This window comes from Mangifera indica, chromosome 8 (genome assembly GCF_011075055.1).
Source record: "Mangifera indica cultivar Alphonso chromosome 8, CATAS_Mindica_2.1, whole genome shotgun sequence".
NCBI classification, from domain to species: Eukaryota; Viridiplantae; Streptophyta; class Magnoliopsida; order Sapindales; family Anacardiaceae; genus Mangifera; species Mangifera indica.
This window is the reverse complement of record NC_058144.1, coordinates 10846134-10862199: the sequence shown is the minus strand read 5'-3', so window position 1 is coordinate 10862199 and position 16066 is coordinate 10846134. Positions and strand designations below refer to the sequence as shown.

The 16066-nt window shown below is 31.6% G+C and overlaps 3 protein-coding genes across 4 annotated transcripts; 1 reads left to right on the top strand and 2 right to left on the bottom strand.

Moving 5' to 3' along the window:
* The first annotated feature begins 4217 nt into the window (after nt 1-4217).
* LOC123222928 lies at nt 4218-7230 on the top strand. Of its 2 annotated transcripts, none has more exons than XM_044645955.1 (4): nt 4218-4898; nt 6200-6255; nt 6346-6538; nt 6832-7230. In XM_044645955.1, the coding sequence occupies exons 1-4, from the start codon at nt 4305-4307 to the stop codon at nt 7180-7182; spliced, it is 1194 nt and encodes a 397-aa protein (XP_044501890.1). In that variant the 5' UTR covers nt 4218-4304; the 3' UTR covers nt 7183-7230. The 2 variants fall into 2 exon arrangements, with proteins under 2 accessions (XP_044501890.1, XP_044501889.1); XM_044645954.1 differs by having other exon boundaries at nt 4219-4898; nt 6829-7230.
* An 825-nt stretch (nt 7231-8055) lies between these two features.
* On the bottom strand, nt 8056-9577 carry LOC123222929 (acyl-CoA-binding protein-like). The gene is made up of 4 exons (XM_044645957.1): nt 9419-9577; nt 8610-8727; nt 8464-8526; nt 8056-8374 (listed from the first exon to the last, which is right to left on the bottom strand). Exons 1-4 carry the CDS (start codon nt 9428-9430, stop codon nt 8295-8297), a joined length of 273 nt encoding a protein of 90 aa, XP_044501892.1. The 5' UTR covers nt 9431-9577; the 3' UTR covers nt 8056-8294.
* A 4451-nt stretch (nt 9578-14028) lies between these two features.
* Nucleotides 14029-15731, bottom strand: LOC123222927 (protein MOS2-like). Its single transcript, XM_044645953.1, has one exon. The coding sequence runs from the start codon at nt 15588-15590 to the stop codon at nt 14337-14339; it is 1254 nt and encodes a 417-aa protein (XP_044501888.1). The 5' UTR covers nt 15591-15731; the 3' UTR covers nt 14029-14336.
* Between the last annotated feature and the right edge of the window lie 335 nt (nt 15732-16066).

Sequence of the window (16066 nt, the reverse complement as noted above, 5' to 3'; positions counted from 1 at the left end):
AAACTATTATAAAAGGCTTAATTTGGACACAAAGGAGGGAGACATGAAAATTGTCAAATTTTGTTAGAGAATTCACATTTGTTGTAAATAAAATCATTTACATTTAAGTTAGTCTTGATTCAAGTCTATATGTTATGTGTTTTCTTGTTTAACAATTAAAAATCAAATAATGTAAGATAGATTCAAGTTTACGACTTCATGTAAAATATAATTTTGTTGTAATTTCATGTTGTTATGTTATTTAATGTTATGATTTCATGTTGTTATCTTGTTTAATGTTGTTATAATGTTATATTGATGTTAAAAAATATGAAAATTCAATTATAAATAAAAACCAGGCAAAGAATAGGTTGACGAAAAGTCAGGGGTCAACGCCACCAACCCTCCTGTGTTAAAGATATGTGGGATCAAGGGGGTTGCCATTAATACTAACCAACTTGTTTTTCATCTGGTTTTTATCCAAAACTGAATTTTCGTATTTTTTAACTATCAATACAATATTATAATAATATTAAATAATATAACAAGATGAAATTATAATATTAAATAATTTAACAATATGAAATTACAACAAAATTATATTTCACATAAAGTCATAAATATGAACCTACCTTATATTATTTGATTTTTAATTGTTAAATAAGAAAACACATAACATAAGGGTTTGAATCAAGATTGACCTGAATGTGGATGATTTTGTTATAAAATTTTTGCGACAAATGTGAATTATCTAAAAAAAAAATTGACAATTTTCGTCTCTCCTGTTAGAATATGTCCTAAAAACCAATCGTTTTATTAGTTTCAAGGGTTGTATATTTTGTATATACATTATTAATAAAAGAAGAGTTATGTCATACTTTACATGTTTTCTACGTTACTTTTATATCTATGTTGTAGTTGTATATTACATTCATATTAGTTACATACATATGACATGTGAAAAGTCTCCGATGAGTTTTAATAAACGTCATCAAATTGTTCTCTGCATAGGCAATCTGTTTGGGCAATAGTATTGCATAGTGGGTGTGTGTTATATCACCACAGTATATCAGTGGATGATATTAGACATGATGTATATACATATGGGTAAACAATATAACCATTTGATGATTAGAGAATTGATCAAAAGTTATTATATTATATTGTTTATCGAACGTGATCGTTAAACGATAATCACATGGGCATTAATATGTAGTCAATGATATATTGTAAATCATACTAGTGTATAAATCCTTTGACTTGAGATATCACAGTTGTGCTTTGTTCCAGAACGTATGGTTCATACGGTGTATACCATGAGGCTAATCACGTCTCGTTCAGAAGCCGCTTTGATTATATGTTGCTTGAGTGAGAGGACAAGTGATGATCATACAGGGCTCCGTCAGCTCGACTGCTCCCGAGTTCCCATATGAATATCGAGAAACATGAAAATCTAAAACATTGGTCAGTGTAGATAAAAGACCACATTAAGAGAGTTTGGATGTGGCACATTATGATATATTACTTGACATTCGAAAAGATGTATTATTTGATATTCGAAAATATGTTGTTTGAGCGAGAGGACCAGTGATGATCATATAGGGATCCGTCAGCTCGACTGCTTTCGAGTTCTCATATGAATATCGAGAAACATGAAAATCTAAAACACTGGCCAGTGTAGATAAAAGACCACATGGAGAGAGTTTTGATGTGACACGTTATGATGTATTACTTGATATTCCAAAAGATGTATTATTTGATATTCGAAAATATGTTGTTTGAGCGAGAGGACAAGTGATGATCATATAGGGATCCGTCAGTTCGACTGCTTCCGAGTTCTCATATGAATATCGAGAAACATGAAAATCTAAAACACTGGCCAGTGTAGATAAAAGACCACATTGAGAGAGTTTTGATGTGACACGTTATGATGTATTACTTGATATTCGAAAAGATTAAATATTAGATTTTGACATTCTATGAATCCAAGTTTAATCGGGATGTAACGATAGAGGGATTGGACTATATGGTAAGTGTGAATAAGAAATGTTCATTTGACATTATGTGAAACTTGTAGTTCATTGTGATATAGATGTCATAGGACATTGCTAGATAACACAATATAATCAGTGGGAGTTTCGTTTTGTAGCGAAAAACGAAGTATATCGGTTAAAGATAGTTTTGAGTTATACAATGATATAATGAAATGTATTATCTGATATGGGGCCTACGACTATGTCACTATGAAACTTGAAGGTCATACCCATATTTCAAGGAAGAAAATAGTGTTATGAAGTTGAAAATATTTATCTATGGTTAGCTAGCACTTTTCGAGGATAAAAAATGTGTTTTCAAATAAGATTTGAAAAATGGGCAAAATTGTCATTTTGCACCTTTTAAATTGTTTAGAAAGTTGCATTAATAATTTTAGGCACAAATTATTCAACATGTGTTAAATTATGATTTACTCTTAATTATCAATCAATGAGAATTAAACACATAATTTAACTTGATAAATATCAAATTTTAGTTTAATAAATAAGAGAAAAATATAGAAAATATGATACATTTTGTTTCTTCTCTTTTTGCCAAGAAAGCTTTTATTTTTCTTCCTTTTTTCTTTCTTGAAGGGTGCAAGTCAAGAGATCATTTATTTTAGTGATTCAAACTTTCTAACTTCAAATCAAATTACAAGATACAAAGTAATTTATATGTTTATATGTTTTATTTATTAAAACAACATGTAAATTTTATGTTACCATCATTACATATAATGTGAACATGATCTAAAAATTTTAATTTTCTTGTTAAAATCCTACATTTCCATCCGTTGTATTTAAGTTGAATCCTTTATAATGACTTTTTTCTCAAAGGTTTTACTGTTCAATTATAAATTTTTTCTTTATTGAAGATTTTTTTTATATTGTAGAGATTTTTTTTTATTGGAAGGCTGAGAAAAAAGAGAAATTATTATTGTGGTATTTTTTATTTCTATATGAGTTTCATCAATTGAGGTATTTTAGAAAAATGTATTACTATTGTAATATTTTTGTTTATAATTTAAGATGTGACACACACAATTAAAAAAAAGAAAGATAAAAATTCAATATCTCTGAAATAAATTATATCATCACTTTCATATATTAACATATAAATTAAATGGATGCAATAAATTACATTCTGTATTTTTCTCATGCAAATTTTAAATATAATTCGAAGAAGTTATATTTTAATATTAATTTGTAACTAATAAGAGTGAAAAACAAACATAAACCTTAAATAATATTAAATAGAATCAATGATAATTTATGATAAGGATATTTTAATTATTTTAAGTATTTAGTGAAACGTGGGTGGCAAAAGTTATTATTCTAATTAAATAATATTAGAAAAATAGAGTAATATTATTTACATGATAAATGATTGATTTGGCGAACAAAGAGCATCATTAGCTCTGGTAAATCACCATAATTACTTGGATAATTATTATTTATTTTCACCATAATTAATCCTCATGTGCTTGCCTCCTTACATCATTCTCACCGGGCTTTATCCTTCAAACTTAAAATTTCTTTCTTCTCGCTAAAATTTTTAAAACAGTAATATTAGGTATATAAATTTCATATATAAATAATTTTATTTTATATTATTTTTATAATATAATAATATATAATTATTTATATATAAAACTATATATTATACTTTTTCTCAAACATAACTTTTCGTATAAATATTTTTTTTTAATTTACAGAGTAATAATCTCACAATCCAACAAATTTTTTGGGTATTACTGATTAGCCCCTATGCTTTTGGGAAATAAATATAGGGTCACTTTCTTTGAATAAACCAAAACACATTTACAGGTAATATTATATAAACTTCAAATTAGTACTAAATTTGATATCTATTTAAAATGAATAACAAAAACCCTATCTAAAATTAAATCATTTTTATATTATTTTTAGAATCATTTCAAAATATTTTAATATAATTTGGAACTCTAAAATAATCCTATTTCAGTAATTAAATTTTCCAAAGCATGCTCAAAAATCTTAAATCTTAAACCAGGCAAATCAGACATTCAAGCGGAATTAAAAAGGGGGCCAAAGGTAATTACCTATAAAACAAGGGTTGGAACATTATCCATTTCCCTTGGGTTACTAGAAACCGGTTTAACAAGTTACAGGTAAAAAAGTGAAGAAGCTTTCGAGATATGAAGTCTGCAACAACACTCTGTCAGTTGTCCGTTTCCTTTGAAGCGTAAGCAATACGACAATCCCCGCAATTAAAAAAAATTAATGCTAAAAATTTTTTAAAATACTGAAATGGCTGCGCATGAGCTCGTCGAGGTAGAAGAAGAAGAGCAAGAGACGAAGAAGATTCTTCGTTCATATCTCGGCTTAAGTTTCTCTTTATTTTTAGCTTTGTTTCCGGAGAAGTCTCTGTTGCTGATACCTAGTTTGGAATCTCAAGTGAGGGAGCTTACAGCGCGGCTGATGACGGCGGAGGAGCAGCTAAGGCTCATGAAGTCGCGGAGGAAGGAGGATTCAAAGGCGAATGCGAGGGTGGTGGAGATCTTTGCTACCCACAGGAACACGTGGCAGGCGGAGGAGAGGCGACTGCTGCAACAGATCGACACCGCGAATGAGGAGATGGCGAGGTTCGGATCAAAGATAGAGGAAATGGAGAGGGAGAAGGCGGAATCGAAGAGGCGAGTTGAGGAGCTTGAGGAAATGATTGGGTTTATGTCTCGAAGAGGAGGAGGCTGTGAGTTTGAAGAAGAAGAGGATCAATTAGGTGGGTATGGGAGTAGGGAGTTTTACGGTGGGGATGATGGTCGGAATGGTAATTTTGGATTCACCTCTGAGTTTTTGGCCTCTGCTTCCAAGTTTTGGGCTGAGAAAGCTAGTCTTTGGCAGGTTTGAGCTCTGTTTCTGTCATAATTTTTGTCAATGGTTTATCGTTTGAGTGTATTTCGACCTATAAAAGATTTAAAAATTAAATATTTTCCTCTCATATTTACATAATTCATGTAGATTAATGTTCAATGCTAAAATTTTAATTATGTGTTTGGTCTTCGAGAAAATGAGAAAATATGGCATGGTTGATGAATGTTCTTGACAAAGAGAGTCTTCTGAAAGCTGAATTTGTTTGAAGTTCAATTGGAATACTTAAAATGAAAGATTCAAGGGTCTTTCGAGTTCCTGATTGCTAATGTTTCTGGTTGAACGTTGAACAATTTTCCTTTTGTCTCATCTTTTGTACTTATCGAAATTTGCAATTTGTCCTTACTTAGTAACTAGATGATATGATAATATAATTAATTTGGTAGCAACTAGAAGCGTGATGCCAGTTTCTTGCTGCTCATAATGTAACTTCAGCGTTGATGGGACCACTCTTATCCGTGGTTTCAGGAGAAGGGTTCTACTTATATTTGCTCAATTTGATAATATTGTTGATGGAGTTGGACCACAGGGAGTCTGTTAACAACCAGACTGAATTCTTTAATATGTGCATGTTTGAATTTAAACATTAACTAGGTAAAAAAGTATACAATAAGCTGTATAATATTGCATTCTTGGTAAAATAGTGGTCCATTTTCATCCCATGTTCCAGTGAACACCAGGGATTGACTACATGATTTAGTTGTTTCAGTGAATATACTTTGCTAGAAAGATATCTATGTGCTGTATTGAAGTGTTAATATGGAAATGTTTCTTCCTCCCACTATTGCCCTTTACTTATATTTTTTACCAAATACCCTGGCTGTCTAAACATGGTATCTGTAAGGATGTGTAAATTGATTATTGTGCTGTTTTGAAGTGTTAATACGGAAATTTTTCTTCCTCCCACAATTCCCCTCTACTTATATTCTTTACCCAATTCCCTGTCTAAACATGGTATCAGTATGGATGTGCAAATAGATTTTTGGCCTGCTGCTGCTTGAACTTATTTTCTTTAAGATAATGAGGGGACTTTTCGTCCTTTAAACTTTATTGGCATCTGTCAGCATTTATCTATCATGTTGCATTTCTTTCAACATGAGAATAATCAATTCCTATCATGAATAAAACAATTTAGATGAAATGGAGGCATAGAAAATGATTTGAATTGGTAAATATATAGATATATTTATTTTGAACTAGACGGTTTTAACTAGTCAGTTGATCTGTAGTGAAGGTGTTTACTCTGTTTTGATTAAAAATTAATGTACTTGCAGGATGTACAGTATGAATCCCTTGAATCACTTTACCATATGAAGCATTTTGTAGCAAGGTAAATTGAACAGTAGAAACTAATTCTTGTTGAGGTAATAATTGCTGCAACACTATGCTAACTAAAAAACCGACATGTGTCTCCTTTCAGAAGAGAATCCCCTTGGAAGGTAGATGGTGAATCAACAGGAGTTTCCTCTAAACTAAAGCTACTTGAAGAGGAGCTACTGAATATGGAAAAGCTAGGAAAAAATGATCTGTCAAAGGTGCCGACAGTAATGAGAAAGCAGGCTAAGAGATATCAAGCTCTTGCTGGGAAGATAGATGATCTTTGCAGAAGAATGGTAAGATTTTTCTGCCTCACATTACATTTTATTAGAATTGTTTGCATTCTTCTTCAACTTTGATTGCAACCATAGAAAACATGTAAGTTTGGTTGAGAATGATACAGAAGAGTTCCCTTCCCAATAGGGCTTGGACCGCATATTTTGAGCTTGGAATATTTCTCTCTGTCACACACATTCTCACTCCTACCAGTTCCCAATGTCTTATATTCATATTTTTAGGTTGATATTGGTGATTAGAGATTTAATGATGTGTGTTGCACAAGTCTATTTACTCCTCACATTTACAGCAGGCTAGTGACCCTTGTGAATCCACACTCAGTCTGGAGTTTCGAACGCAAAGGCAAACAGAATTTTTGCTTGAAGCATTTCGACTGCAGCAGCGTGCATCTGAAACTGCCCAGAAGCTTACTGCATTACAAACTGAGATGGGGAAATCTTTCTATGATGATGAGCTAGGGAGCCAACCCAATTTAACCACGAGACGGTCGTTAGACTGCATTAGAAACAATTTGAAAGAAGTCCAGAGAAATTTGGAGATATGGTTGGCGAGAATTATCGGAGATCTTGAAGGCATTCTGGCCAGAGATGGCGCTTCACCTATAAGGGAATGCTACATTACTAGATATCCTTTTGTTCAATAGAATCTGAAGATTGGTATTTCCCAAATCTTGATCTAACAAAAGTATTATATGCTGATCTAAAACCAGAAAGATGAAGTAAGATGTCTAATATTAAGATGAAATTGTTCTGCATTTATCTTAACGTGCGGTCAATTCGCATACTGATCTACCAAGTTATCACAAAAAAAAATAAAAAAAAGCTTTACTGCAATTCATGAAAATGCAATGACCTGTATTGATCCAAGGTTCTTGCGAAGCTTATGTAATTTTGTTTTGTCTTCCATATTACCGGATTTGGTTTGATACATTCAGGTCAGGAAGAGTTAGACTAAATCTAGTAGCAGGAAAATTTTGGTGAGAATTAAATGCCAACTGCGTTATTCCATTTTGCTTCTAAATAACGAAACTATGATAGGGTTTCCAATCATCTTTTGCCAGATTGAAGTGTAGAATTCGACAGTCACGATAATAATAGCTTCTTGTTCTATTTCTGTTTTGTTCTTTTACTTGATCAAAATTTTTAGAGATGTCAACATAAGCAACAATTGGGAGTTATTATACCATAGTAATTAGGTTCAGGAAGCAGTTGGGACTCCCATTAATGCTCATTAATGCCCCGATGGTGGCTCCAACGGCAATAACTATCCTTTAAGGTTCATGAAACTTGAGGTAAGAATTCTATTGTTGAAGATGTATTTAATGATTTAAAATGTGAATGCAAAAGATCTTATTTTATTTTGTCGTTAGATGAAACTAGATCTGGATAAAGAAACCTAATTTCATTTACTAAGTCTAATGTTAAGATCGGATGATTTGGGCATTTCAGTGACAATCAAATACAAGGGGTATGGATGTACCAAAATTTCTAACCAAAACATCCCAAGTAAACAGGAGTTGCAGGAAATCAGTTACATAGTTATTAAGCACTGAAAAAAGAGCCAAGGCTCCTGCAGCCATGTGCTCAACAACAAGGCCACCATAATCATATTACCATTGAAATTAACAGAAGTACATATCATATTTAATTTAAAAACTTAATTTAAATGTAGTTCCCAAACAACTAATAGTTTTTATGACTTCTTATTTTCAACTTCTAAAGCACAAGTTTCAGGAGCCAAGAACACAGAGAAATGTCAAGCAGAAAGACCAGCTTCCTCCAGCAACTGCTTTACTTTGGTAATGTAATCACTCATGGCTTCATCTTTCGATTTCCCTGCCAGAAACATAACCAGTAAGTAGTTGCAGCTAATAAATGTCACAAGCAAATTTCTCTCACGTTATCAAAACCATAAATCAAACCACCTTCAACAGCCTTCCAGGCATCCCACTTCGCTCTGTCCCTGGGGTTGAACATTCCAGGACGGCCTGCAAATCGGATATCAATTAAGAATAAGGAAGACTAAAGAATATAAAAAAGAATATTTTCACAGACACTGTAGGATAATTACTAGTGTTCACTGGTCCGATATTGGCTTGCTTGTACAGTCCATAAAGAATAAGCTTGCTTTCGTTTGTTGTGTTCTCTGGCAGGGTCTTAGCTTTCTCAGCATACTCCTCAAACTCCTCCTGTGAAACCCAAAGAGATTCACAGTTAACTCACAAACTTAATAATAATTGTTTACAATATATGTTTTGCAAAAAGGTGAAGAAAAAACACATCCAATACACCGCACAGAATTAGTCTAAACATTGCTAACCGCAAACTTTATGAAAGCTTCACTTAGTTCTAAACTGGGGACAATTGTAAGATCTTCTACTTAGTGAGGAAATGCCCAAATATGAAAAAAATAATAATAATACGAAATGCAATTTAAAAGATCCCATACATCATCATCCTACAAAGATTAAGGAACACATTAAAAAGAAACAACATATAAACAGTTTTTAAAATCAAACCCAACGAAAGAACGCCAGCAATCAACAGAAAAAATCTAGAAGATAAAGATCCGTGATTTAAGTGATCGAAAGAAATCAATTAAATGAATCGTTTTACTAGAAATTATCCATAAAAAAAAATCTTAATACAGTATAGCTAACAGTAGATACAGAGGATAAGAAAACCCAGATCCTGTTTAACAAGAAACTAATCGAACAAATCAAACTCAAAACAGAACGCGAGGCACAAAAAGAAAGCCTGAATTCAATCCAGCTATTAGAACATGCAAAAATCTCATCCCAGTCTAACACAAAACAGATCAAACAAAACGAAACGAAAGATTTGGTTTTTATTACACACACGAAAAAGGAGTAATTATACCTTCAAACCCATTAGGAATTTGGCGTTGGAATGGCTTCCCTTCTCTCTTTAAAGTGATTAAAACTCAGAACGTAACGCCAATGGCTCTAGTTTGAGGGGTGGAGTGTTAGAATAAATAGGGCGGATGAGTCGGAGCAAGAAGCATATTCGTTTTGACATTGTACATGCCATGTGGGCGTGGCCTTTATTGTTGTTAGATGCTTGACAATGAGCAGAAGTGGCCAACAAAATTTATAATATTTTAATTTATTTTTATTGCTATATTTATTGATCTATCTTTTAAATAAAAAAACAGTATGAAGAAAATAAAGTAGTGATGGGAAATAAATTGTGTAAGAAACCAGTTGAGGGGAATCAAATGTGTTAGTAGATAAATCAGAATAATATTTTTTCATCTAATAATTGTTAAAGAAAAAATTGTATTTATTATGATTGTATTTTATTTTATTAAATAATATTTATACTGAAATTGTTAAGAGTAATAGTGTCATTTTAAAAGGAGACTTAGGTGAAACTTAAGGATGGCAATAGAGAGGGGGTGACAAGGAAATCTCAATTCTTTGTCTTTGGATATCAATATTTGTTCTCGGCCCATTATTATTATGGGGATAAAAAAGATTTTTTGTCCTCTCTCTACAAAGAAAAATCTCTTTTCATTCTCACAAGAAAAAATCTATTCTCCGTATCATTTAAACACAATATAAATATATTAAATAATAAAATTAACTAAAATTGAAACTAACACACTATTTTAAATAAATTTAAATAATATAAAAAATATGAAATTATAAAAACATATTAATATTTTAAATAAATATATTAATATAAAAGACATAATCGGGGGAGGAGAGGATAAAGAGAGAACATATATATCTTCCTCTCTGATTATAAAAATATTTTTCATTTTTATTTCTCTTTTTATTAGAGAATTTCCTATCGATTAAGATTAGAGGAGCTCAAAAATCTTAGATTTATGCCGAAATTCTCATCCCTAATCAAAGTCAAATGAATTGCACCTAAAAGCATCCTAAAATTTCTGTCTTGACAGCTGCCCTCTGCTCACCCACATTTGGCACCATTAAAATCTGGCAAATATTTTGCGCATCTGTTCTGTCCAGTGCTGCATAATTTATATTAGAGTAAATAACCTTTTCCCGTCCTAAATATCAAATTTTCTAATCAAATTTGGTTTTAAAAAAAATTAAAGACATAAAAGTAAAATAATAATTTTATTACTCATTAATTTAAAAAATAATAATAACTTTTTATTAGGCTCAAATATTTTAAATATAGTAATATAACTCTTAAAAATATTTAAAAATTTATAAATCAATTTTTGAAATCTTTTCAAACTTTTATATATTTTGAAACTACAATGTGATCTCAATAATTATAATATGATATTTACATCCATAATTTGTTTCATTTTTTTCAATTATTTAAGAGTATAAGTATCATTTTTAAAACTATTAAAAAGTAAATTAATATTTTAAATATTTTAAAAAATAATTAAATTTTTTTGAATTTCTAATAGCATCTAAAAATTAAAAAAAAGAAAACCTTAATATTTTTAGAAGTTATAGTTTGACCTTTGATATACAATTATACAATAAAGACAACTTTATATATAGAAAGAGATGGAAGAATAGACGACGGTGAAAGAAAAGAAGATAAAAAGTTTCTTACATAATTTAGATATTTATAAGGTATTTTTAAGAACAATGTTATATGTATATATTTTTTATACACAATTTAAGTATACAGATGATGCGTTATTATATAATTGAACATTATTTTAACTTTAATTCAAAATCATCTAATTATACAATAATACATCATCCATATACCCAAATATAAATATATATATATATATATATATATATATATATATATATATATATATATATATATATATATATATATATATATATATATATATATAATTTTATTGTATTTTTATTTTAGTTAATTTAAGATTTTTTGATAATTTTTAAAAAATGAACTCATAGGGAAAAAACAATAATTTCAATTTTTGATATTGTTGTTTAATTATGGGAGTTTAATTTTGAACAGGAAAATTATTTATGAATCATATGACACTTATTTATCACTTAAGGGTGGCAGAGTGTTTTAAGACCAATCTTCAGCCGGAAAACGTAACGTGATTCACTCTTAATATTAATTTAAGTCGCGTATTCTTATTTCTTACTTCACTTTGGGGCAATTGGTTGTTGACAAAATAAAATAATGATGATTTTATCATACTATAGTGTAAGATTATGAGAAAAAGATGATTCAAATTTCATTATGTCACACACAGCTCTCTAAACCCAATTAGGTTTACCATTACTCGTATTTGATCGTATCACATCTCTATAAACCAAAGTAGGTTATCATAAACAATGATATGCGTACTACCCAATTTTAAGTATCTAATCGTGTATTATAATAATATGATTTAATATGATTTTATTTTTAATTTAAAATCTCCCAACCACAAAATGACAAAAACCCATAAACCCTAAACATGATCCTATCTTAAAGTTTGGATAGCCTATATCTTCTTTCATCCTATTCTTCTGAAAATATCAACTAAATCATGGAGTTACAAATGAACAAAAATATATTAAAACTCAATGCACATGATAAATGGATAAAATATGATGTGGGCACATTGCAAATCTTGATGGTATGAAATAAACCTAACTTCTGCAGACATGAAAATGTTCTAATAAATGCAATACAGTTGAAAATTCATTGTAGAATTTGGATAGTGGTTGGAAGAGCGGTCGGTCTTTAATGATGTTCTCTCTCAAAAATACAAAGAAGCATGTTGCTAGATACCTATAACAAACTTCATAAATAACATTCATCATACATACGATTATCAAAACAAAACCATCCATCATATTGTACATACTGAAATCTGGGATTTCTAAAAGTTGAAAAGATTTTATGCCCCTAAAAGAAATGAGTTACCTAACCACCACTTCAGTTCTTAACCAAGATTAGCAATACAAGTAAATCCAATAGCCAAAGCAACTGAGGATGTAGCCATGGTGACTGTGATTTTGAAGGGGACAATACATAATGTATTCTTCAAACACTAGATTGCTTTGTTGATACACAAGATTTATTGAAAATACAAGACAATTTGTAAAGGATTTTAAAACCTAGTTCCTTCCTTTCTAATGATTCTTCACTGTTCATAAAATAACCATAAATAAGATATAGACCTTAAGTTCAGAGTCCAAACAATAAATAATTCTATCAAGACTAACAATCAAATTTCAATCTCTCTCAACCTTATTATTATCATCACTGTTCTTAATAAGTGTTACTCCATCACTATGTAAGCATCTAAAATTATTATTCCAACCAAAAAAGAACAACTCCAATATGTTCTCATCAAAATTATTTTGAATAGAATATAATTTTCTTATCAAGAAACAAAAGAAGAAAAAATATAGAACAGACAAGCAACATCACAATCTGGATATACAAAACAATTCCTCAGAAATAATTAGCAAAAGCCCATACGAAAACTGAAAATTAAATCTCTGTTTATTATCACTCTTATTCTTCCCTATCTTCGAATATTCCTTTCCAACCAAATAACCCAAAATAGACTTTGAAAGTATAGCAGCACTCTTTTCCATAACCAACCCAAAAAGTTATTCAACGAGTAAGAAATTGCAGGGGAACAGAACATCCAAAGTCCAAACACAATTCAGCAATCTACAATGCATAGCACTTCAAGATCAAGAGACCAAAAAAGGATGCTCATTACTCTTCCCTTGCCTCTTATACTACAAACACCAATATGGTGAAAAACAAACATCTGAGCTTCTTCTTTGGATCCAATCACAAGTGTCAATTCTCGCAAAAGAAACCATTGAAGCAAGAAATTCAAACTTACAATATAAATCTACACTACACTTACTGATCTTTTCAAATGGATTATCCAATCCTCGGCTGAATTCCAAAAGATTTTGGAAAATTATGAATCCATTAAGGATCAATTCAATGCAATTAAAGAATTAAACTAAACAAAGAATGATTTCTTATTCAAGCATACCCTCCATGATGCACGCCCCAATTTCTAACATCATTTTCCCGCACATAAAACACAAAATAGTCAATTGTGCATCACACTTGACCCAATAACTGTATTGTAAAATCAATCACCTTTACACTGCTAAAATGTCAGAGGATAAAAAATTTTCCTATGCCAATAAAATGCAAACACCAAGTTCATATCCAGTTACAATGGCCACAAACTATATAATATGCATTGAATACCATAATGGCAAAGGTTCAAACTAAAGGAGCCAAAACAGTTACTTAACTATTAAATGGACAATAAAAATATCCAAACATAGATTGACAACAAATAGATTGTCAAAGATGACCAAAAAAAATCATTTAACGAATTTCATAAATCCAGTGATCTCCTCACATCTCTGTCTACAGATAAGAATTCTGTGATTGTAAAAGTTACTAAACACTGAACATTAGAGTGTGATCATGAATGTGCAAAACATTTGTTTACCTATTAAAGAAGATTTCAAAACTTCAATTTATCTCAGTATTGCACCATAGAGTCAGCATTACTGTTGTATCAATGATTTAATAATTTCCAGCAAATATCTTCTAAGAACAAAAACCAGTAGCTGATAAAATGAAAAACTTATAAATACAACAAATAAATCACCGAGCATAGCTCTTCCCACAGAACAAATACTCAAATAGAAAGATCACAGTGACAACTACCATACTAAAATACAACAAAAAAATTCATTGAAAGAACTATATATCAGCCAATGTGTTAACAGGAGGTACAGGTTGAAATACCAATTGACCAGAGGCACACCGCAAGCCCATCAAACAGGTCTTGCATCTTGTTAAAGCAAGAGAATCAATACTCGAAGCTGCTAGGACCTCTAGTGTACTCTGCAATCTGATCTAGCTTTACATTCAAGTAATCTTCTGTATCAGCATCAAAAACTACACCGGTATTTCTATCCATTTCCCTATCCACTAAAGTCCCATATACACCTTTATGCTTTCCATACAACACAACTACGCCGCCTTTGCTCCTTGGCAATGCAGTCTCAAGAAGATCTTGATCAACACCTTTTAGCAACTCTCTAGCGTCATCCATTAATATATTACATGAAGTCCCCACCACTTCCACCACCTCTCCCTTCTTCAAATAAAATCTGCCCTTTTCAAACTCTTTGCTTATTATCTTTACTCTAATATTACGCCTAAGCCAAGAAACCCTCTCTTCATCACCATTACTGACTCTCTTCTCACTCTCTCTACTTCTTTTCTTTCTCCCATCATTACTACTGCCTCTCTTTTCACCCTTTCTACTACTTCTTTCACTCCCATTATTAATACTGCCTCTCTGTTTGCTCTCCCTATGCTTTTGGCTCCCATTTCTATTCTCTCTATCTCTATCTTCACTCTCCTGACTTTGATGTTTGATTGGGTTATCCTTTCTATCACCTCCATTTGTGTCAGTGCGTTTCTCTTCTATCCTATTGTCCTTACTAGCAATAGCATAGTCAGAAACAAAACTCTTCTTCTCAGTTTGCTTAATCTGAACATTTCCCTTAGGGTTTTTGCCAAGCCCTCTACCCTCATACCAACCTAATCCAGCAAGCAACGCAGCACCAAAATCTTCAACCGGCATATCTTCATACTGCTTAAACCCCTCGTCCTCCGGCAATCCCTCCAAATCGAACTTCACATCCTTCGATTTCACCCTCTCTACCGGCTCAAACGCGGCCGCAGACTCAGCCGCTTGTTCCTCATCCTTATTGCCGCCAACAATTTTCCTCAAATTAAGACCGTACATAATTTGACCGGCACCACCGTCAGTACATTCGGTTGTGCTATGAAGCTCCAACTGAAGTTGATCAGAGGTTTCGTTGGAGAGGTCGATGTTCTTCATCTTCTTGTGCGGACGCGATTCATTGGCTTTGGGAGGGATTATGAGTCTGGGCTTCGGGCTGGCGTCGGTTAGGGTTTGGTTTGGATCGAATTCGGTGACGAAGTGTTTACTAGGTTGATCGTCATGTTGTTGACGATGCACTGTTTTCGACTGTTTCCGGTTCGATTTTGATTGAACAGAGAAAGAAATTTTAGTGGCATTGGAACTCATTGAGAGAGAGAGAAGCAAATACACAGCTTTCAAATTTCCCTCTATCTTCTGCAACTCGTTCGTTGTGTTGCTACAATTACATCGACGCCTCAGAACACGATTTAATAGTCAAGTTATAACGCTCAGCCATTCTTTTTCCAAAGGATTTTCCTCTCATGTTTTCGCTCATGTAGACCCAATAGTTTCTGAAACTACACAAACACCCCCAACCTTTGATATAGAATAACAGTTCATTATATTGATTGATGTAAGGCTAGATTCAAACTAAGTCTATTCGAGCTCAAGTTTACATTCAGTTTAAACGAGTCTAAAACAAATCAATCTTATACAAATTTGCTCGAGCTTAAACTACTTATTAAATTTGTCAATTAAAAATTTTGATACAAAACAAAGTTATTTCGACTAATATATATATAAATGATGTCATTTTAATAACGAAATAATTAAAAACTCAAATTCAAAAGGAGACAAATCAA